Source organism: Scyliorhinus torazame, chromosome 11 (genome assembly GCF_047496885.1).
Source record: "Scyliorhinus torazame isolate Kashiwa2021f chromosome 11, sScyTor2.1, whole genome shotgun sequence".
Lineage (NCBI taxonomy): Eukaryota > Metazoa > Chordata > Chondrichthyes > Carcharhiniformes > Scyliorhinidae > Scyliorhinus > Scyliorhinus torazame.
In genome coordinates, this window is record NC_092717.1 from 69,905,763 (window position 1) to 69,929,089 (window position 23,327).

The 23,327-nt window shown below is 48.7% G+C and overlaps 2 protein-coding genes across 3 annotated transcripts in view; both read right to left on the reverse strand.

The window, feature by feature from the left end:
• The window catches only part of LOC140385329 (reversion-inducing cysteine-rich protein with Kazal motifs-like), a 378,566-nt gene that overhangs the window by 303,772 nt on the left and 51,467 nt on the right, over positions 1-23,327 (reverse strand). The gene's annotated exons all lie outside the window — the stretch shown is intronic.
• On the reverse strand, positions 8,867-9,527 carry LOC140385328 (rho-related GTP-binding protein RhoG-like). Its single transcript, XM_072467389.1, has one exon. The coding sequence runs from the start codon at positions 9,447-9,449 to the stop codon at positions 8,874-8,876; it is 576 nt and encodes a 191-aa protein (XP_072323490.1). The 5' UTR covers positions 9,450-9,527; the 3' UTR covers positions 8,867-8,873.

Below are 23,327 nucleotides of genomic sequence, written 5' to 3' on the forward strand. Positions count from 1 at the left end.
CAACTCCCCTGGCATATCCTGTAACCCCATGAACTCACCCCCTAACCTGCACATCTTTGGACACTAAGGGGCAATTTAGCACGGTCAATTCACTTAAGCTGCACATCTTCCAACTGTGGGAAACCAGAGCACCTCCATCACACCAGGCTGTATGGCTTAGACCACTGTGCCAAGGAATGACTGCAGAGGTGCTATAGCAGCAAGCGGTCCAATGGAAGTAAAAATGGAACCAATACACCACTGTTAAAACTGCTTCCTCATCACAGATCCCACAGCTCACCCACCCAGCTTCAACCTGCCGCGCCTACATTGGGCACACCTCAATCGTTTCCGCACTAGCCAAGAAGGCCTTTGCAGCAAATTAGCTCAAGTGGGGCCTGGCAGGGAACCCGGACTCCAGCTATGGGGAACGCCAATTAATGACTCACATCACTGAAGACTGCCCCTGACAAAATTCAGCAAGGGCTCAGAGAGCTCCATTTAACCACTACGATAGCTATTGCCTGGCTTGCTGATTACTGCAAACGCCAAAAAAAAAACTATGTTGTAAGCAAAGTCTGTGTTTCAAATTACAAGCAACTTTTATCAAGTTTTTTAAAAATTCTCCCAACTGAAGTAAAATAATCCTCCAAAACCTGCTTTCTTGATTCAATTTTTAGGTTTTCACAAGTTCATTCAATGACATTGAAACTTGGAGTGAATTTAATTTGACAAAGTTCCTGAACAAAGCTATTTTTATTGAAACAAATCAATCAATTCCAATTTGAATCTAAGAAAAGTTAACAATTATGGAGGTCTATCATGTCTGAAGAGGATCTTGTCTCAGTCATGGTGACCCATGAAGCACTGCCGATTGTCAGAAAGACCCACCTGGTCCTTTCCAGAAGGCAATCCACTGTCCTTACCCACTCTGGCCTGCATGTGACTCCATACCAACAGCAATGTGGTTGACCTAGCAAGCTATTAAAGAAAAGTCAAAAAGGACTGAAACTGTTATAACCTGCCTACTTACCATTGGCTGGGGACTAATGACAATCCCACAATCCGGTGGGAGTATGAGCTTCCCCAATGAGGGGGGCGGAGAAACCACTAGTAAACTCCTAGTATCAATAAAGCTGGCCAGTTCAGGAACCAGCAGGAAGGAGTATGCAGCAAGGGAAGTTACTGCTACTGTTATGTATATATGTTATAGTAAATAAATGTTATTACTTTGTATCCTTAAAACTCGTGCTGGATTCTTCGTGGCCCTTACAAAAGGCCGAGGTACTGGAGTCGCGGACGGCGGTCCTGGGGGCGCCGTCGTTCCGACCGAAACTGGGACCAGCCCAGGGGCCGTAACTGGGACCAGCCCAGAGGCCGTACCTTCCATGTGGATGAACCTGCGGCGACTACTCCTGAGGACATGGAGACGGAGGACGACTGCCTGCAGCTGCATTGTGTGGCAGCTCCCCGTGTGGCCCCCATTAAGGTGACAGTACGGGTCAATGGCCACCCGCTTGAGATGGAGTTGGATACTGGCGCAGCGGTCTCCGTGATCGCCCAGAGGACATTCGACCGCATCCAGCAGAGTATACAGACCCTTGCATTAACCGACTCACAGGCCAGGTTGGCCACCGACACGGGGGGAACCACTGGACATTGCAGGAACCACAATGACCCCTGTTGTCTATGGACACCAGGAGGGGCGTTTCCCACTTATCGCGGTGCCCCGCCATGGGCCCAGCCTGTTGGGTCGGGACTGGTTGCGCCATTTGCGGTTGCAATGGCAGCACATCCTCCAAACAGTTTCTGAAGGGTTGACTGAGGTGCTAGGACGATACCAGAAGTATTCCAGCCAGGTTTGGGGAAAATAGCCCGTATCCAAGTTGAACCAGGAGCCACGCCGCGCTATTTCCGGGCGCGCCCAGTGCCTTACGCCTTGCTCGAGAAGGTAGAAGGGGAGCTCACTCGTTTGGAGAGTTTGGATATTACCAGGCCCGTCCGTTTTGCTGACTGGGCAGCACCAATTGTACCTGTAATGAAGCCAGATGCCACAGTTCGCTTGTGTGGCGACTATAAACTTACAGTGAATACGGTTTCCCGACTCGATCGATATCCAATGCCTCGCATAGAGGATCTCTACGCGAAACTTGCAGGTGGACTCTCGTTCACAAAATTAGATATGAGTCACGCCTACCTGCAGTTGGAGCTGGACCCTGCCTCCCTACCATATATAACGATTAATACACACCGGGGCCTGTATGAATATACACGGTTGCCCTTTGGAGTATCCTCTGCCTGCACAATGTTTCAACGTGTTATGGAGGGCATTTTGAGAGGTTTACCACGTGTGGCTGTCTACCTAGATGACGTTTTGATTACAGGGACGGCGGAGCAGGAACATTTGGAGAATCTGGAGGCTGTCCTTAGATGCCTTTCGGAGGCTGGAGTCCGTTTACGTCGCACAAAGTGCGTATTTCAGGCAAAGGAATTAGTCTACCTAGGTTATCGGGTGGACCGCGAAGGTTTGCACCCCGTCGCAGAGAAGGTGCGTGCAATTCAACAGGCCCCCGCCCCGACTGACACTTCGCATCTTCGTTCTTTTCTCAGTCTCGTAAACTATTACGGGAAGTTCCTCCCCAATCTGGCAACTACGCTGGCCCCCTTGCACCTTCTGCTAAAGAAAAATCACACCTGGGTTTGGGGTCAGCCGCAAGAAACCACTTTCCGGCGGGTAAAGCAACAATTGTCGTCGTCTGGGTTACTAACCCACTATGATCCTGGAAAGCCTTTGCTCGTCACATGTGATGCATCCCCGTATGGTATTGGGGCCGTCCTGTCCCACAAGATGGAGAACGGGGCCGAACGACCGATAGCTTTCGCCTCCCGCACATTGACTGCAGCGGAGAAAAAGTACGCGCAGATCGAGAAGGAAGGCCTGGCAGTGGTTTTTGCGGTGAAACGCTTCCACCAGTACGTGTACGGCCGCCATTTCACTATCGTGACTGATCAGAAGCCCCTGCTGGGACTTTTCAGAGAGGATAAGCCAATACCGCCCATTGCTTCTGCACGGATCCAGCGCTGGGCTTTGTTGCTTGCTGCATACGAGTATTCTCTGGAGCACAGACCAGGTACGCAGATAGCAAATGCCGATGCACTGAGCCGATTGCCTTTATCGACTGGCCCCATGTCAACCCCCACAACCGGTGAGGTGGTTGCAACCCTAAATTTTATGGACACCTTGCCTGTCACGGCATCACAGATCCGTGAGTGGACCCAGACGGAGCCAGTCCTGTCAAAGGTTCGGCACATAGTCCTGTATGGGGGCAGCATAGACAGCTCCCAGGCGAGTTGCGGGCATTTTCCTCCAAGCTGTCAGAATTCAGCGTGGAAGACGGCATCCTCTTGTGGGGGACGCGTGTGATTGTCCCGGAAAAAGGCCAGGAGCTGATACTATCAGACTTGCACAATGGGCATCCAGGCGTGACCAAAATGAAAATGTTGGTCCAGAGTTATGTCTGGTGGCCAGGCCTCGACACCGACATTGAGAAGGTGGCCCAAAACTGCTCCATTTGCCAGGAGCATCAGAAGCTTCCGCCGGCCGCGCCCCTACATCACTGGGAATGGCCACACTTCCATGCAGATTTCGCAGGCCCTTTTCAAGGATCCATATTCCTTCTACTAATTGACACCCAGTCCAAATGGCTAGAGGTGCATAAGATGCAGGGGACAACGTCCTGCGCAACAATTGAAAAGATGCGTTTATCGTTTAGTACGCATGGCCTCCCCGAGGTGCTGGTCACGGATAACGGCACTCCATTCACGAGTGAGGAGTTTGCGAGGTTCACAAAGATGAACGGCATCCGCCATATCCGCACTGCCCCTTACCACCCGGCTTCAAATGGGTTGGCAGAGCGCGCAGTGCAGCCATTCAAAAGAGGCCTAAAGAAGCAGTCTTCTGGATCAATGGACACGAGACTGGCTCGCTTTTTGTTTACGTACAGGACCACGCCCCATGCAGTGACTGGGGTAGCTCCCGCAGAACTCCTAATGGGCCGGAGACTTCGCACCCGCCTTAGTATGGTTTTCCCGGACATTGGCGCAAAAGTACGCCGCACACAAGAACGGCAGGGACAGGGATTTTCTCGGCATCGGTCGATTCGGCAGTTTGCGCCCGGTGACCCAGTGTTCGTTCGGAATTTTGCTGGTGGTGCCCAATGGGTTCCTGGTGTAATCTTTTGCCAAACGGGCCCTATATCTTACCAAGTGCAAGCCCAGGGTCGTCTCCAGCGAAAACATGTAGACCACGTTCAGTCCAGAAGACCATCCCCTCAAAAGATTCCCCGCCCCCGGAGCTCATTTCAACAGCCGCAGAGACCAGAGACAAGGGAAGGTAGTCCTCACAATCTTCCACTGGTGCCTCACTCGAAGCCTGCGCAGGTCGTTACGGGACCGAATGGAGATAGAGACGCTGACATGACGGAGGCAGCAGACTCTGACTCCGAGATGGAGACACAGGATGCATCAGAGGGGGAATCCTAGGGTCCACGGGCCGTGGGTGTACAACCGCGCCGTTCATCACGGAAGCGCCGGTCTCCGTCTCGTTACACGCCGCCTGATCCAGCGCCGCATGCAAATGGTGTCCGGCCTGCGGCCAAACGAGTCCGACGCCCTCCTTCGCCAGGGTCTTCGGTGGTTTCCTTGGACTGTGGGGGGGAGGGATGTTGTAACCTGCCTACTTACCATTGGCTGGGGACTAATGACAATCCCACAATCCTGTGGGAGTATGAGCTTCCCCAATGAGGGGTGGCACAGAAACCACTAGTAAACTCCTAGTATCAATAAAGCTGGCCAGTTCAGGAACCAGCAGGAAGGAGTATGTAGCAAGGGAAGTTACTGCTACTGTTATGTATATATGTTATAGTAAATAAATGTTATTACTTTGTATCCTTAAAACTCGTGCTGGCTTCTTCGTGGCCCTTACAAAAGAAACCAAGCGGACCACTGGCATCAGCCGAGGTACTGGAGTCCATGGGAATCAGGGGAAAACTCTTCACTGGCTAGAGTCGTACCTGGCAGTGGTTGTTGGAAATCAATCATTTCAGTCCCAGGGCACCACTGCAGGGGTTCTTCAGGACAATGTCCAAGGTCGAACCACTTTCATCGGTTTCATCAATGACCTTCCCACCATGAGATCAGATGAGCCGATGTGCAGTCATCAGTGAACAATGTTCAGCACCATTCGCAACTCCTCAGGTACTGAAGCAGCCCATGCCCATTTGCAAACGACCTGAATAAGATTCAGGCTTGTGTTGATAAGTGGCAAGTTACATTCATGTCACACAAGTGCCAGGCAAAAAGAGAGAATCGAAACATCTCCCCTTGACAATCAACAGCATTACTCCCCACTATCATCATTATGGGAGTTACCACTGACCAGAAACTGAATTCAACCAGCCATATAAAAGTACAGTGGCTACAAGAACACATCAGAAACTGGGAACTTTTATTTTTAATTAATTTACGGGATGTGGGCATCGTTGGTTAGACCAGCATTTATCAGGAGGTGGTGGGCTGCCTTCTTGAACCGCTGCAATACGTAAGGTGTAGGTACATCCACAGAGAGGGCCAGGGCAAACCAAAGACTATAAATCAATGAAAAAAAAGTTCAGTTTGAGAAAAGGAGCAGTGGAAGGAGAAAGGCTGCACACTTCAAGTTAGAATCTAACAACACAGAAATGGGTCCAAGGCCTGATTTCTGGGAACATTTTAACCTGAAGGTGTCTAAGGGAGCATGGCATCAGCTCATGGACTGATTAACTGCAATAATTCAGTTTCAGTGAAGGCAATGGAACATAGAAATGGCTCCAATAGATCGCATTATTTTGCATGGTATACAATCAGAATCCAGTACTCAAAGATAATAAATTCCACAACAGCAGAAAATAAGCAATGTTCCTTTCAAATTACATTCGAAAACAAAATACACAGCCGGTCAACAAGCATGCTACTCCAGATATCACCTTGCACGTAACTGCATAAAATGAAGTTAAAATTCTTTGCAAGGAATTTGTACTCTTTCAAAGTTATTTTCAACCGAAGGAAGACTTCATCTCTAAAACAACATTTTAAATGACAGCTTCAACCATAGAATATTACTCGAGTAAAAAGAAATGCTTTGGAATTCAAAATTAGGTTTTGATCAGGTATTTCCACTGGCTTGCGAGTTGGTAACTAGAGCATAAATTTAAAATTATCACCAGAAAAGCAAAGAAATATATGGAGAATTGTTTTTAGAAACATGGAATGACCAACCAGAATAATTGGAAGAACCAGAAATGACAATAGCTCAGAAAAAGGAAAAGGGATAAATATTTGAAACATCAAGTGAGAGGAATGGGACTAGGTGGAGAGCTCTTTCACAGAGTCAGTACAGGTATGGTGAACTACATGGCCTCTTCCTCACTGATCTGAGATTTCAACCGTGGGTAAATGTGAAGCAATCGATACTACAGTAACAGCATGAGTAGGAGCAAAGACAAGAGGTGTTGATATGAAAAATTTTTTAAAACAGAATCAATAACTGACATCACAGGACAATTGAACCCGGAGGCAAAGGGTGCAGATCTGAAGGAGCTTGGGAGCTGGGCAGGAGAGCAGATGGAGCACAGAGAGTGTGCACGCCTCAGGAAGAGAGGTTAAGAAAGCCCAAGTGGCTTCAGTTCAAGGAAAGAGGCTAATTGGTGAGAGCTGGTGAGTTTTATTTTAAAGTCTTTAAGGTTATTGCTGTTAAATTTAATTAGTCTAATAGAGACATAGCAGGGCACCTCAGACCAATGGAATGCATACTCTGTGCAGTGTGGGACCTCCAGGATTCTTCTGATGTTCTGGACATCCGACTCCAGCAGATAAGCCTTCAGCTGGAGGAGCTTGAGTTCTGGAGATTGAATAGCAGCTGGTTTCACTGGTGCATCTGCAAGACTGAGAGCCAAGTCTATGGCACATTTCTGGATGAGGTCACCCCACAGATTCAGGGAATGCAGTCAGAAAGTTAACACTCATGGGATCCTTGGGGGAAAGTGAGATCCAAAATTGGTTCAGCGGCAGGGAGCAAAGCATTTTGTGATTGGTGGTTTGTTTCCAATGAGCTGCTGATTTTGTGGTATATATCAATCATTCATGAAGGAGACATGATTCAGAAATTTGCAAATGAAATAAAATTGGTTGCATGGTTGGCAGTGAGGAAGAAAACTAGACTGGACAGAGATATCAATGGACAAGTCAGGTGGACAGCAGGGTGGCAAATAGAACAGAATTCAGAAAAGTGTGAGATAACCATTTGCAGAAGGCAAACAAGACAAGGGAATAACACAATAAATGGTAGGATACTGAGAAGTGTAGAGAAACAGGAGGATCTTGGAGTACACACTCAAGAGATCTCCAAAGGTAGCAGGACAGATAGATATGTTGTCAAGAAGGCAAATGGGAAACTTTACTGGCTGAGGCCTACACTGAAAAAGCAGGGAGGTAATGCTACAACTGTATAAAACACCAGTTAGAACGCTGTTAAAGTACTGAGAACACTGGTCATCACATTACAGGAAGAGCGTAATCACACTGGAGGGTACAGACGATATTTGTCTTGCCAGGAATGGAGAATTTTGGACATCAATAAAGATTGGATGGGTTGGGGCTGTTTTTCTTGGAACAGAGGAGGCTGAAGGGAGATTTAATTAGTGTATAAAATTTTGGGGGGCTTAGAGAGAGTGGGTAGAAATCACCTATATCTTTTAGCAGTGATGTAAAAATGTTATTGATTTAAAGTAATTGGTTAAAGGATTAGAGGAGAGCTGAGGAGCATTTGGTCGGCATGGTAGCACAATGGTTAGCACTGTTATTTCAGAGCACCATGATCCAGGTTCAATTCCGGCTTGGGTCACTGACTGTGCAGAATCTGCACGTCCTCCCCATGTCTGCGCAGGTTTCCTCCGGGTTAGATCAGTCCACTCAGGATCTGATCCATTGCTCTTTGAAACGATGCAGGATCTGATACCAAATGGCAATCTTCGGTGCTGGAGCAAGCCTTTATGTGTCACAAGTTCCTGTGACTTCCAGTCCACTTTCTTCTGTAAGCAAGCATGGCTCACATCAATTTTGCTGAAATGTTGGTCTCCTGTCAATCCCGCAAACGAGTCATCAATGTGAGGTGATGGGTGCTGTTCAGCAACTAACACTGGATTTATGGTGTCCCGCAAATCATAGATTATCATAGAATTTACAGTGCGGAAGGAGGCCATTCGGCCCATCGAGTCTGCACCGGGTCTTGGAAAGAGCACCCCACCCAAGGTCAACACCTCCACCCTATCCCCATAATCCAGTAACCCATAATCCAGTAACTCCATGCCCAACACTAAGGGCAATTTTGGACACTAAGGGCAATTTATCATGGCCAATCCATTTTACTACGGCTAAAAGGTGGGACTCATCCAACAGGGAGATATGGACAATCCCTCAGGAACGTGTTATTCCAGGAAAAGGAATATAGGGAATGCCCAGCTGGAATGAGCTCTGGGGAGGGAAGGCCAAAGGATGGAGGATCCACAGGGTCAGCCTGCTCAGCAAAGTGAGGAGGGGACAAGGACAGCAATGAGGACCCCTTCCCACACTCATCCCAAAATACTCAAATGTTTCCTGGATGTTTGATTGATGCGGGAGGGAGGGGAAAATAGGAACTAGTCCAATTGGAGACGTCAATCTGGCTAATCCTTCTCAAACTGGACGAAGCAGATTTCTTCCCAACAAGCGTTAGTGATATTCCAGAGTCACTGATATCACAAATGTCCTGACAAATCAAGGTGGGAGTGGGAGTGGGGGGGGGGAAGGAGGAACCATCCTCACAAGAGTACGCAGGGCTTTCTGATTTTCACCGGAGTTGGGTTAATCACAGCTCTCACAGCCTCGGCAATCACCTCTTTAATTCCTTCCTGGTTGAGAGCTGAGCACTCCATGTACTTCACGGCCTGGATCTGCTTGGCCAGCCCGTTGCCCTGGTGCTGCGTGATCGGTGCCAGGCTCTGCTCCTTCAGCTTCTTGATGGTTTCCGGGTCGTTCCGCAGGTCCTTCTTTGTGCCCACCAAGAGCATGGGCATATCTGGGCAGTGGTGGGTCACCTCGGGATGCCACTTGTGGCGGACATTCTCATATGATGGGGGACTAGCTATGGAGAAGCAGATGAAGAAGACATTGGTCTGGGGGTAGGACAAAGTCCTGAGTCTATCATACTCCTCCTGACCCGCAGTGTCCCAAAGGTTCAGACTAACTGTCCGATTGTCCACCGTGATCTGCGCACTATAGTTGTCAAAGACGGTTGGGATGTACTCTTTGGGAAAGGCATTGGTGGTGTAACAGATCAACAGGCAGGTCTTTCCAACGGCACCGTCCCCCACCACCACACACTTAATGCTCTGCATCCCTGGGCCACGATTATCAGCTCCTCAACGTCAGCAACCTCGCATCTCCTCCACTTGCCTCTCACTCCGCTTATAGATTTGAGGAAGTGACCGCCTCGCCTCAGAGGAATCCTTCCAGATCCATCTTTCTTGATGACTGGAACTACTTACGCGGCTATTCACTGATGCTAACAGGTTCCAAGACATCAGACTTCATAAGTTGTTCTAAGTCTCCAGCTTTGGCCGAATAGCATATGGTACAGACCTTGCCTTCATGCGTTTTGCAAGGCTTCCTTCTGTTATTTTCAGTTTAACTTTTATGCTCCCTAATTCCCCATCAAACAGCAGTGTACTTCTTTAAAATTTTCATGAGGCCAGATTCTCCATTGGTGATCATGTTGACTTCGGCCCAGTTCAGCTGAATCTTCTCCAGCTACATCAACCCATTAACGCTGGATAATTTCCCTTTACTACATGGAGAGACAAATCTGCTGTTTGCCCATTAAGATGCACAGTGACTTAAATGCGGCCCTTCACTGGAACCACTTCCCCTGTGTATGGCTTCAGCACTATCCTTGATGCCTCAAAGGAATATTTTTAAGTTTCTCCTTGTAGACAGTCTCTGGCACGAACGAGACAACTGTCCAGTGTCTACGTCCATCCTTACTGGCTGTCCATTCAGCAGTGGGGTGGCCCAGTATCTATTGTTGCAATTATACAGGGCCTTGGTGAGGCCACACCTGGAATATTGTGTGCAGTTTTGGTCTCCTTAACTGAGAAAGGATGTTCTAGCTATCGAGGGAGTGTAGCGAATGTTTACCAGACTAATTCCTGGGATGGCAGGACTGACGTACGAGGAAAGATTGAATCAGTTAGGATTGTATTCGAGTTCAGAAGAAGGAGGGGGGCTCTCTAAAACCTATAAAATTCCAAAAGGTACTCTAAATTTATTTTAAAATAAATAAATAAATTCTAAAAGGATTGGACAGGGTAGATGCAGGAAAGATGTTCCTGATGGTGGATGTGTCCAGAACCAGGGGTCACAGTCTGAGGATAGACAATTTAGGACAGAGATGAGGAGAAATGTCTTCACCCAGAGAGTGGTGAGCCTGTGTAATTCGTTACCACAGGAAGTAGTTGAATCCAAAACATTGTATGGTTTCAAGAAGCAGTTAGATATAGCAGTGAGGATGAAGGGGATATGGGGGAAAGCAGGATTAGGCTATTGAGTTGGATGATCAACCATGATCATAACGAATGGCTAAGCGGGCTTGAAGGGCTGAATGGCCTCCTCCTGCTCGTACTTCTTCTGTTTCTATGTGTAGAATCAGCAATGGCTAGCACATTCGGTGATAATTCCTCCTCTCAAAGGGAGTCACTTTTTCTGAACCTCCTTTGTAGCCAGCTCAATAGAAACAGCGATTTCAATAGCCTTCTGCAGAGTATTACTCTGTTAGTAAGCGTTTCTGTACTGCTTTGATGCGGGGAATTCAAACCAATCTCTCCCGAATAGTGTCATTCAGCACATCTCCACTCACAAAATTCTGAAAGTCTTTTAAGCACAGTCATAAACTGTGCGATTGACTCCCCCCCTGGGCTTCTTTTATGGAATCTAAAACACTCTGCAATCACCAAGGGTTTTGGCGACAAGTGTGCTTGCAAAATATCTACAATCTGTTTGTACGTCTTAATGCCTGGCTTTTCAGGGTTCCACACCACAAAAACCCCCATCATTTCTGCTAATGGAGATTTCGCAGAGACACACTTCGCAACTTTGTTTTAGCAGCTACCTTGTTCCCTCACACACAAGGTAACAACCCGAGCTTCAGCCGCTTATTTATCATAGACAGCTATATAATCTGTTCTGTAGGCAGATTATCATTCTCACGTCCACCTAGCATGTTAGTTCTCCACAGCAAGTGTTGCGCTGGGTTAAATGTTTTCCTTTCTAACTTTTCTTTTTTACATCATTTCTTGGTAAAATTCTTCTTCTCAGGTGGCTAGCCAGCGTATGTTTGTAACCCTCGTTGCCAGTTTTTATTTTGTGTTTTGGGGTGAGCAAGGAAGTTAAAAAAAACTGAGCGTTATTTACAGTGGGTGTGATTTACCGGCTGCGTTCCGCCAGAATCAGGACAGGATGCAGCCGGCAGATCCCGCGAGGGGCCTCTTCCAGGATTTCTAGGGGTCGAGAGATTTAAATGATGCCCCGATCTCTTCCGGGCAGGCAGAGCTCCTCAGTCCAAGAAATGAGGCCCGAATAAATAACAGAGTGCCATTCAATAGCGGGGTCATTCCGGCTGCTCCCACTAATCCTGCCCAGAACAGGACTCTTTTTTTTCTTTAGATCGCACCTCGTGTGTTATCTCTTACATGGCTGTTCTTCCCTGTTTCCCATGCTAGTACTTATGACTTCACTTCTGGTGAATACATTAATGCAACAAAGCTTCACTAGAGCTAATAAGAATTAATGCAAATACACAATAACCCCATATCTGTTATTATTTTAAACTGGGTACCAGCAGCTGTTTTCTCTGAAGACGAAACATTGCAATAAAGCTCAGCACTCAAACTGGTCACATGAGTTGAGAAAAAAAGAGATTTTACCTTACGGAATTACATGTATAAATGATTGTGTATCTGACACCAAAACTAAGACAGTTACGGGACGGGAGCATGAGAACATGCAATAGGTTTTAGTAGTTCAGAGATATATCTGGAGAAAGGTTCAGAAGGTTAAAGAGGGATAGCTCATCAAACAAGACTTCTAAGCTGAGAAAGCATTAAGAGCAAGACCTTCACTTTTGGAAATTGAGCCAAAAACATAGGAAAATATTTATATGTATCACTTGCATGCAAGAGTTCAGCTTCCCAGAGCATAGGGAAACATCAATTAGAACTAGCTCCAGTCCAGATATAACAATAGATGGGTGAGAGGGGAAAAACAAGAGGCAAACGGCCCAGGAGGGAACAAGTATCACATCTACAGAATTAAATTTACCACAGCAAAATCCAAGCGCTGAGCATGAGTGAACAAAATGTCAAATTTGAAAGTATCTTTTAATTTAAAAAATATACTGCTTAGAATCCAATTTGCCTGGGTGGGCGGGCGGATCGCACTACGTTATCAGGCAAAGCAAAGGGTGGAGGGGTTTGCCTCCTCATCAACTCCTTCTGGTGCTTGGATGTGGCAACCCTGGCGACCTACCGGACATGGAATGCCTGACCGTGAAGTGCCACCCATACTATCTTCCACGTGAGTTCACTTCAGCCATTATCAGTGATCTACATCCCACCCCAGGCAGAAGTGAGGAAGGTGCTGGACGAACTCTACACAGTTATAAACAACTGCGAAACAGAACACCCAGAGATCTTGTTCATTGTGGCCGGAGACTTCAACAAGGCCAACCTCAAGAGTGTACTGTCAAATTTCCACCAGTACATCTCCTGTCCCACCAGGGACGACAACACTCTTGACCACTGCTACACGAAAATCAAGGGCGCCTACCGTTCCATCCCCTGACCGCACTTTGAGAAATCAGACCATAAGATGTTGCTCCTTCTCCCGGCATACAAGCAGAAACTCAAGCGGGAGAATCCAGCTAAGAAGGTCGTGCAGTGCTGGTAGCCTGTTGTGTTGTTTAGTCCTTGCCACAACCGCTACGAGTCTGTCTGTGACTCTAGCTTGGTTTGATATTCTCTCTTGGCATCTCGGATGGCTTTGCGGAGGTCTTACCTGGATTACCTCAGCAAATGTGTGGACGGGCCCGGACGGGATCCCTGGTCGTGCACTCAGAGGCTTCGCGGACCAGCTGGCAGAGGTGCTCGCGGACATCTTTAGCCTGTCCCTACTCCACTCCGAGGTCACCACCTGTTTCAAGAAGGCCACCATCATACCGCTGCCAAAGAAGAACCAGGCAGCGTGCCTCAATGACTACCGTCCGGTGGCCCTGACCTCAGTCGTAATGAAGTGCTTCGAGAGGTTGGTCATGAAGCGCATCATCTCCATACTCCCTTGATCCACTTCAATTCGCATACCACCGCAACCGGTCCACAGCAGACGTCATTTCCCTGGCCCTACACTCATCCCCAGAGCATCTCGACAACAAGGACTCCTACATCAGACTCCTATTTATTGACTACAGCTCTGCATTCAACACCATAATCCCAGCCAAGCTCATATCAAAGCTTCAAAATTTAGCACTTGGTTCCTCACTCTGCAACTGGATCCTCGACTTTCTGACCCACAAATCACAATCAGTAAGAATGAACAACAACACCTCCTCCACCATAGTCCTCAATACTGGGGCCCAGGAAGGCTGCGTACTTAGCCCCCTACTCTACTCCCTGTACACACATGACTGCGTGGCAAAATTTGGTTCCAACTCCATCCACAAGTTCGCTGACGATACGCCCATAGTAGGCCAGATCTCGAATAACAATGAGTCAGAATACAGGAGGGAGATAGAGAACCTAGTGGAGTGGTGCAGCGACAACAATCTCTCCAGCAGAGGGCAGTAGAGCAGAGCTGCTGATTGGCTGTTATGGGGAAAATGTGCATACGTTCGGTGCGGTCACTCTAACCTGAAGGTGTACCTGTGCAAGAGACCCTAGCTGTTCAAGTGAAGACAAGCATCCAGCAGAGGGCAGTAGATCGGAGCTGCTGTTTGGCTGTTGCGGGAAAGATTTGCATACATCCGGTGCGGTCACTCTAACTTGAGGGTGTACCTGTGCAAGAGACCCTAGCTGTTCAAGTGAAGACAAGCATCCAAGAGAGGGTAGTACAGTGGAGCTGCTGATTGGATGTTGAGGGGAAATTTGCATACGTCCGGTGCGGTCACTCTAACTTGAAGGTGGTTTGTGGAGCAGCTGTTGTCAAGTGACACTTAAACCCAAAACACTTCTTCAATGTTTCCCTCCCTACCCCCTCATCTAACCAAAAAAAAACAACTGCTGTAAAGATCAAGAGGAAGGCTCGAGGGCACGTAGAAGTAGAAAGAAGTTGAACCGTGACGTCACAGCCTGCAGGTAAGGGATTGGCTGGTGACTGATAAGTAGTTTTTATTTTATTTTCCCTCAGGTGTTATCGTGCGGGGCGCAGAGGTTGCTGAGAGAGTGCTTGCTGAGAAGGGGAGTGAATAACAGATAAGCTCTTTCTTTCTTTTTCTTTTTTTATCGAGAGGGATGGCAGGGAAGGTAGTGCAATGTTCCTCCTGCAGAATGTTTGAGGTGAGGGACGCCAACAGTGTCCCTGCTGATTTCATCTGTGGGAAGTGCACCCATCTCCAGCTCCTCAGAAACCGCATTAGGGAACTGGAGCTGGATGAACTTCGGATCATTCGGGAGGCAGAGGTGGTCATAGATAGAAGCTTCAGGGATGTAGTTACTCTGAAGAATAAAGATAGATGGGTGACGGTGAGAGGGGCTGGGAGGAAGCAGTCAGTACAGGGATCCCCTGTGGTCGTTCCCCTTAGTAATACGTATACCACTTTGGATACTGTTGGGGGGGGGACTTATCAGGGGTAAGCCATGGGGTACAGGTCTCTGGCACAGAGTCTGTTCCTGTTGCTCAGAAGGGCAGGGGGGGAGAGAAGCAGAGCATTAGTCATTGGAGACTCCATAGTTAGGGAGATAGATAGGAGATTCTGTGGGAACGAGAGAGACTCGCGGTTGGTGTGTTGCCTCCCAGGTGCCAGGGTGCGTGATGTCGCGGATCGTGTTTTCGGGATCCTTAAGGAGGAGGAGGAGCAGCCCCAAGTCGTGGTCCACATAGGTACCAACGACATAGGTAGGAAAAGGGATAGGAATGTAAGGCAGGAATTCAGGGAGTTAGGGGGGAAACTTAGATCTAGGACAAACAGAGTTATTATCTCTGGGTTGTTACCCGTGCCACGTGATAGCGAGACGAGGGAGAGGGAGGAGTTGAACACGTGGCTACAGGGATGGTGCAGGAGGGAGGGTTTCAGATTTCTGGATAATTGGGGCTCATTCTGGGGTCGGTGGGACCTCTACAAACGGGATGGTCTACACCTGGACCAGAGGGGTACCAATATCCTGGGGGGGGGGGAATTTGCTAATGCTCTTCGGGAGGGTTTAAACTAGCTCAGCAGGGGCTTGGGAACCTGAATTGTAGCACCAGTATACAGGAGGTTGAGAGTAGTGAGGTCATGAGTAAGGTTTCAAAGTTGCAGGAGTGTACCGGCAGGCAGGAAGGTGGTTTAAAGTGTGTCTTCTTCAATGCCAGGAGCATCCGGAATAAGGTGGGTGAACTTGCGGCATGCGTTGGTACATGGGACTTTAATGTTGTGGCCATTTCGGAGACATGGATAGAGCAGGGACACGAATGGTTGTTGCAGGTGCCAGGGTTTAGATATTTCAGTAAGGTTAGATATTTCAGTTCAGGGAAGGTGGTAAAAGAGAGGGAGGGGTGGCATTGTTGGTCAAGGACAGTATTACGGTGGCAGAAAGGACGTTTGATGAGGACTCGTCTACTGAGGTAGTATGGGCTGAGGTTAGAAACAGGAAAGGAGAGGTCACCCTGTTAGGGGTTTTCTATAGGCCTCCGAAAAGTTCCAGAGATGTAGAGGAAAGGATTGCAAAGATGCTTCTGGATAGGAGCGGGTAGTTGTTATGGGGGACTTTAACTTTGCAAATATTGAGTGGAAACGCTATAGTTCGAGTACTTTAGATGTTTTTGTCCAATGTGTGCAGGAGGGTTTCCTGACACAGGATGGAGATAGGCCAACGAGAGGCGAGGCCATTTTGGATTTGGTACTGGGTAATGAACCAGGACATGTGTTAGATTTGGAGGTAGGTGAGCACTTTGACGATAGTGCCCACAATTCGATTACGTTTACTTTAGTGATGGAAAGGGATAGGTATATACCGCAGGGCAAGAGTCATATCTGGGGGAAAGGCAATTATGATGCGATGAGATAAGACTTAGGATGCATCGGATGGAGAGGAAAACTGCAGGGGATGGGCACAATGGAAATGTGGAGCTTGTTCAAGGAACAGCTACTGCGTGTCCTTGATAAGTATGTACCTGTCAGGCAGGGAGGAAGTGGTCGAGCAAGGGAACCGTGGTTTACTAAAGCAGTCAAAACACTTGTCAAGAGGAAGAAGGAAGGTTCAGTGTCCAAACAGGTGGATGAGGGTAAAGCAGTTGAAATGAAATGAAATACAAATCGCTTATTGTCACAAGTAGGCTTCAATGAAGTTACTGTGAAAAGCCCCTAGTCGTCACATTCCGGCTAGGGGCTTTTCACAGTAACTTCATTGAAGCCTACTTGTGACAATAAGCGATTTGTATTTCATTTCATTTCAACTGCTTTACCCTCATCCACCTGTTTGGTCACCTTCTCAAAGAACTCAATAAGGTTTGTGAGGCACGCCCTACCCTTCACAAAACCGTGTTGACTATCTCTAATCAAATTATTCCTTTCCAGATGATTATAAATCCTCTCTTATAAACCTTGCCAAGATTTTGCCCACAACAGAAGGCCTATAGTTACCGGGGTTGTCTCTACTTCCCTTCTTGAACAAGGGGACAACATTTGCTATCCTCCAGTCTTCTAGCACTATTCCTGTAGAAAAAGATGACTTAAAGATCAAAGCCAAAGGCTTAGCAATCTCCTCCCTAGCTTCCCAGAGAATCCTAGGATGTGGTGTATATGGATTTCAGTAAAGCATTTGATAAGGTTCCCCACGGTAGGCTACTGCAGAAAATACGGAGGCATGGGATTCAGGGTGATTTAGCAGTTTAGATCAGAAATTGGCTAGCTGGAAGACGACAGTCAATGGTGGTTGATGGGAAATGTTCGGACTGGAGTCCAGTTACTAGTGGTGTACCACAAGGATCTGTTTTGGGGCCACTGCTGTTTGTCATTTTTATAAATGACCTGGAGGAGGGTGTAGAAGGATGGGTGAGTAAATCTGCAGATGACACTAAAGTCAGTGGAGTTGTGGACAGTGCGGAAGGATGTTACAAGTTACAGAGGGACATAGATATGTTGCAGCACTGGGCTGAGAGGTGGCAAATGGAGCTTAATGCAGAAAAGTGTGAGGTGATTCACTTTGGAAGGAATAACAGGAAGACAGAGTACTGGGCTAATGGTAAGATTCGTGGCAGTGTGAATGAGCAGAGAGATCTCGGTGTCCATGTACATAGATCCCTGAAAGTTGCCACCCAGGTTGAGAGGGTTGTTAAGAAGGTGTATGGTGTGTTAGCTTTTATTGATAGAGGGATTGAGTTTCGGAGCCATGAGGTCATGTTGCAGCTGTACAAAATTCTGGTGCGGCAGCATCTGGAGTATTATCGGAAGGATGTGGAAGCATTAGAAAGGGTGCAGAGGAGATTTACCAGAATGCTGCCTGGTATGGAGGGAAGATCTTATGAGGAAAGGCTGAGGGACTTGAGGCTGTTTTCGTTAGAGAGAAGGTTAAGAGGAGACTTTATTGAGGCATACAAGATGATCAGAGGATTGGATAGGGTGGACAGTGAGAGCCTTTTTCCTCGGATGGTGATGTCTAGCACGAGGGGACATAGCTTTAAATTGAGGTGAGATAGATATAGGACAGATGTCAGAGGTAGGTTCTTTACTCAGAGAGTAGTAAGGGCGTGGAATGCCCTGCCTGCAACAGTAGTGGACTCGCCAACACAAAGGGCATTTAAATGGTAATTGGATAGACATATGGATGATAAGGGAATAGTGTAGATGGGCTTTAGAGTGGTTTCACAGGTCGGCGCAACATCGAGGGCCGAAGGGCCTGTACTGCGCTGTAATATTCTATGTTCTCCCTCAATGCCAGCAAAACTAAAGAGCTAGTCATTGACGTCAGGAAGCAAAGTACTGTCAGCATCAACGGGGCCGAGGTGGAGATGGTTAGCAGTTTCAAATTCCTAGGGGTGCACATCTCCAAAAATCTGTCCTGGTCCACCCACGTCATCGCTACCACCAAGAAAGCACAACAGTGCCTATACTTCTCAGGAAACTAAGGAAATTCGGCATGTCCACATTGACTCTTACCAACTTTTACAGATGCACCATAGAAAGCATCCTATCAGGCTGCATCACAGACTGGTATGGCAACTGCTCGACCCAGGACCGCAAGAAACTTCAGAGAGTCGTGAACACAGCCCAGTCCATTACACGAACCTGCCTCCCATCCATTGACTCCATCTACACCTCCCGCTGCCTAGGGAAAGCGGGCAGCATAAACATATAAAACAAAAAAGAGTGGCTACGGTAAATATTGGTCCTTTAGAGGATGGGAAGGGAGATTTAATAATGGGGGATGAGGAAATGGCTGAGGAACTGAACAGGTTTTTTGGGTCGGTCTTCACAGTGGAAGACACAAATAACATGCCAATGACTGATGGAAATGAGGCTATGAGACTTCCGGGTGCGGCGATGACCAGCTAAGTCGCACGTTTCGGCAGCTCCCGGTGGAACGGACTTTTGGGTTCTTAATAAGAGCCCCAACGGCAATTTTAACGGCTAGAAGCACTGTGCGGTAAACCAGAAGGGAATCCCCCCTGGAAACGGATGGAAAAAGGAGAGGGAAGTGGCCAGATTGCAGTGGATCCTTTGGAGCAGCGGCAAGGAAGGCAAGCAAGAACCAAGATAGCGACGGAAGGTGGCACTTTAACATGGGGCCCTGAACAACAAGAGTTTTTGAAATGTTGCGTGGAAGAACTTAAAAAGGAAATGAAGAAGGAGCTGTTGGCCCCGATATTACAGGCAATCGAAGGGCTAAAGGATGAGCAAAAGACCCAGGAGCGGGAGCTTCGGGTCGTGAAGGCAAAGGCTGCCGAGAACGAGGACGATATACAGGGCCTGGTGGTGAAGACGGAAATGCATGAGGCACACCATAAACGATGTGTGGAAAGACTGGAGGTGCTGGAGAATAACGCGAGGAGGAATAATTTAAGGATTCTTGGTCTTCCTGAAGGTGCAGAAGGAGCAGACGTCGGGGCATATGTGAGCACGATGCTGCACTCGTTAATGGGAGCGGAGGCCCCGGCGAGTCCGCTGGAGGTGGAGGGAGCATATCGAGTGATGGCGCGAAGACCGAGAGCAGGAGAAATTCCTGGAGCCATAGTGGTGAGATTCCTCCGTTTTAAGGACAGAGAGATGGTCCTTAGATGGGCAAAGAAAACTCGGAGCAGTAGGTGGGAGAACGCGGTGATCCGCGTATATCAAGACTGGAGTGCGGAGGTGGCGAGAAGGAGGGCGAGCTTTAATCGGGCCAAGGCGGTGCTTCACAAAAAGATAAAATTTGGAATGCTGCAACCGACAAGACTGTGGGTCACATATCAAGGGAGGCACCACTACTTTGAGACGGCGGATGAGGCGTGGACTTTTATTGTGGAAGAAAAACTGGAATAAGCGGGTTATTAAAAAAGAACGTTTGAAACAAAGTGGTGGGGCGAGTATGGGGGGCGAAGAGGGGGGGAAAAAGGGGGGGAAAGATGAGTTTTATGTTATTAATCCTGCGATGCGGTAACTTTTCTCTCTTCCACAGGTGGTGGTGGAGGGAGGAAGGGAGGTGGAGGAGATGGGGCGTTGGTCATGGACGTGGGGCCAAAAGGGAAGCGCGGGCTTTGTTCCCGCGCTATGATAATCATGGCGGGAATAGGGAAGCAGGAAGGAGGGGGCGTCGCACGGTGCGAGCCGAAGTCACGGGGGGAAGCCGAGGTCGGCCAGAGTTTGCTGACTTCTGGGAGCAACATGGGGGGTGTAACTACGCTAGTGGGGGATCTAGCGGGGGGGTTGGGAGGGGGGAGTTACTGGGTTGCTGCTGCTGGGGAGGGGGGAGCCGGAATGGGGTGGGGTGGGCGGGGGGGGCACCGCCTGGGTGGGACACAGCTGCGTGGGAACCGGGTGAGGAGCTGGAAAAAGGGGATGGCTAATCGACAAGTGGGGGGGGTAAAAAGCCCCCCAACCCGGTTGATCACGTGGAATGTGAGAGGGCTGAACGGGCCGATAAAGAGGGCACGAGTACTCGCACACCTTAAGAAACTTAAGGCAGACGTGGTTATGTTACAAGAGACGCACTTGAAACTTATAGACCAGGTTAGACTACGCAAAGGATGGGTGGGGCAGGTGTTTCATTCGGGGCTAGATGCGAAAAACAGGGGGGTGGCTATACTAGTGGGGAAGCGGGTTATGTTTGAGGCAAAGACCATAGTGGCGGATAGCGGGGGCAGATACGTAATGGTGAGTGGCAAATTACAGGGGAAGGCGGTGGTCTTGGTAAACGTATATGCCCCGAACTGGGATGATGCCAATTTTATGAGGCGCATGCTAGGACGCATCCCGGACCTAGAGGTGGGAAAGCTGGTAATGGGGGGAGATTTTAATACGGTGCTGGAGCCAGGGCTGGACAGGTCGAGGTCCAGGACTGGAAGGAGGCCGGCTGCAGCCAAGGTGCTTAAAGATTTTATGGAGCAGATGGGAGGAGTAGATCCGTGGAGATTTAGTAGACCTAGGAGTAAGGAGTTTTTGTTTTTCTCCTACGTCCACAAAGTTTATTCGCGAATAGACTTTTTTGTTTTGGGAAGGGCGTTGATCCCGAAGGTGAGGGGGACGGAGTATACGGCTATAGCCATTTCGGATCACGCTCCACATTGGGTAGACTTGGAGATAGGGGAGGAAACAGAAGGGCGTCCACCCTGAAGAATGGACATGGGACTAATGGCAGATGAAGGGGTGTGTCTAAGGGTGAGGGGGTGCATTGAAAAATACTTGGAACTCAATGATAACGGGGAGGTCCAGGTGGGAGTGATCTGGGAGCCGCTGAAGGCAGTGGTTAGAGGGGAGCTGATATCAATAAGGGCACATAAAGGAAAGCAGGTGAGTAGGGAACGGGAGCGGTTGCTGCAAGAACTTCTGAGGGTGGACAGGCAATATGCGGAGGCACCGGAGGAGGGACTGTACAGGGAAAGGCAAAGGTTACACGTAGAATTTGACTTGCTGACAACGGGTACTGCAGAAGCACAGTGGAGGAAGGCACAGGGTGTACAGTATGAGTATGGGGAGAAGGCGAGCAGGTTGCTGGCCCATCAATTGAGGAAAAGGGGAGCAGCGAGGGAAATAGGGGGAGTGAGGGATGAGGAAGGAGAGATAGAGCGGGGAGCGGAGAGAGTGAATGGAGTGTTCAAGGCATTCTATAAAAGATTATACGAAGCTCAGCCCCCGGATGGGAAGGAGAGAATGATGTGCTTCCTGGACCGGCTGGAATTTCCTAGGGTGGAGGAGCAGGAGAGGGTGGGACTGGGAGCACAGATCGAGATAGAGGAAGTAGTGAAAGGAATTAGGAGTATGCAGGCGGGGAAGGCTCCGGGACCGGATGGATTTCCAGTCGAATTTTATAGGAAATATGTGGACTTGCTTGCCCCGCTACTGATGAGAACCTTTAATGAGGCGAAGGAAAGGGGACAGCTGCCCCCGATTATGTCTGAGGCAACGATATCGCTTCTCCTAAAGAAGGAAAAAGACCCGCTGCAATGCGGGTCCTATAGACCTATTTCCCTCCTAAATGTAGACGCTAAGATTCTGGCCAAGGTAATGGCAATGAGGATAGAGGATTGTGTCATAGTCCATGAGGACCAAACTGGGTTTGTGAAGGGGAGACAGCTGAATACAAATATACGGAGGCTGCTAGGGGTAATGATGATGCCCCCACCAGAGGGGGAAGCGGAGATAGTGGTGGCGATGGATGCCGAGAAAGCATTTGATAGAGTGGAGTGGGATTATTTGTGGGAGGTGTTGAGGAGATTTGGCTTTGGAGAAGAGTATATTAGATGGGTACAGCTGCTGTATAGGGCCCCGATGGCGAGCGTGGTCACGAATGGACGGGGGTCTGCGTATTTTCGGCTCCATAGAGGGACGAGGCAGGGATGTCCTCTGTCCCCATTATTGTTTGCACTGGCGATTGAGCCCCTGGCAATAGCATTGAGGGGTTCCAGGACGTGGAGGGGAGTACTCAGGGGAGGAGAGGATCACCGGGTATCTCTTTACGCTGACGATTTATTGGTGTATGTGGCGGACCCGGCGGAGGGGATGCCAGAGATAATGCGGATACTTGGGGAGTTTGGAGAATTTTCAGGATATAAGCTGAACATGGGGAAAAGTGAGCTGTTTGTGGTGCATCCAGGGGAGCAGAGCAGAGAAATAGAGGACTTACCGCTGAGGAAGGTAACAAGGGACTTTCGCTACTTGGGGATCCAGACAGCCAAGAATTGGGGTACATTGCATAGGTTAAACTTAACGCGGTTGGTGGAACAGATGGAGGAGGACTTCAAGAGATGGGACATGGTATCTCTGTCACTGGCAGGGAGGGTACAAGCGGTTAAAATGGTGGTCCTCCCGAGATTCCTCTTTGTGTTTCAGTGCCTCCCGGTGGTGATCACGAAGGCTTTTTTCAAAAGGATTGAGAAGAGTATCATGAGTTTTGTGTGGGCCGGGAAGACCCCGAGAGTGAGGAAGGGATTTTTGCAGCGCAGTAGAGAAAGGGGGGGGCTGGCGCTACCGAGCCTGAGTGAGTACTACTGGGCCGCCAACATCTCAATGGTATGCAAGTGGATGGGAGAAGAGGAGGGAGCGGCGTGGAAGAGATTGGAGAAGGCGTCCTGTAGGGGGACTTGCCTACAAGCCATGGTGACGGCGCCGTTGCCATTCTCACCGAAGAAATACACCACAAGCCCGGTGGTGGTGGCTACTCTGAAATTTTGGGGGCAATGGAGACGGCATAGGGGAAAGACGGGAGCCTCGGTGTGGTCTCCGATAAGAAATAATCATAGGTTTGCTCCGGGGAGAATGAATGGGGGATTTGGAACGTGGCAAAGAGCAGGAGTAACACAATTGAGAGATCTGTTTGTAGATGGGACGTTTGCAA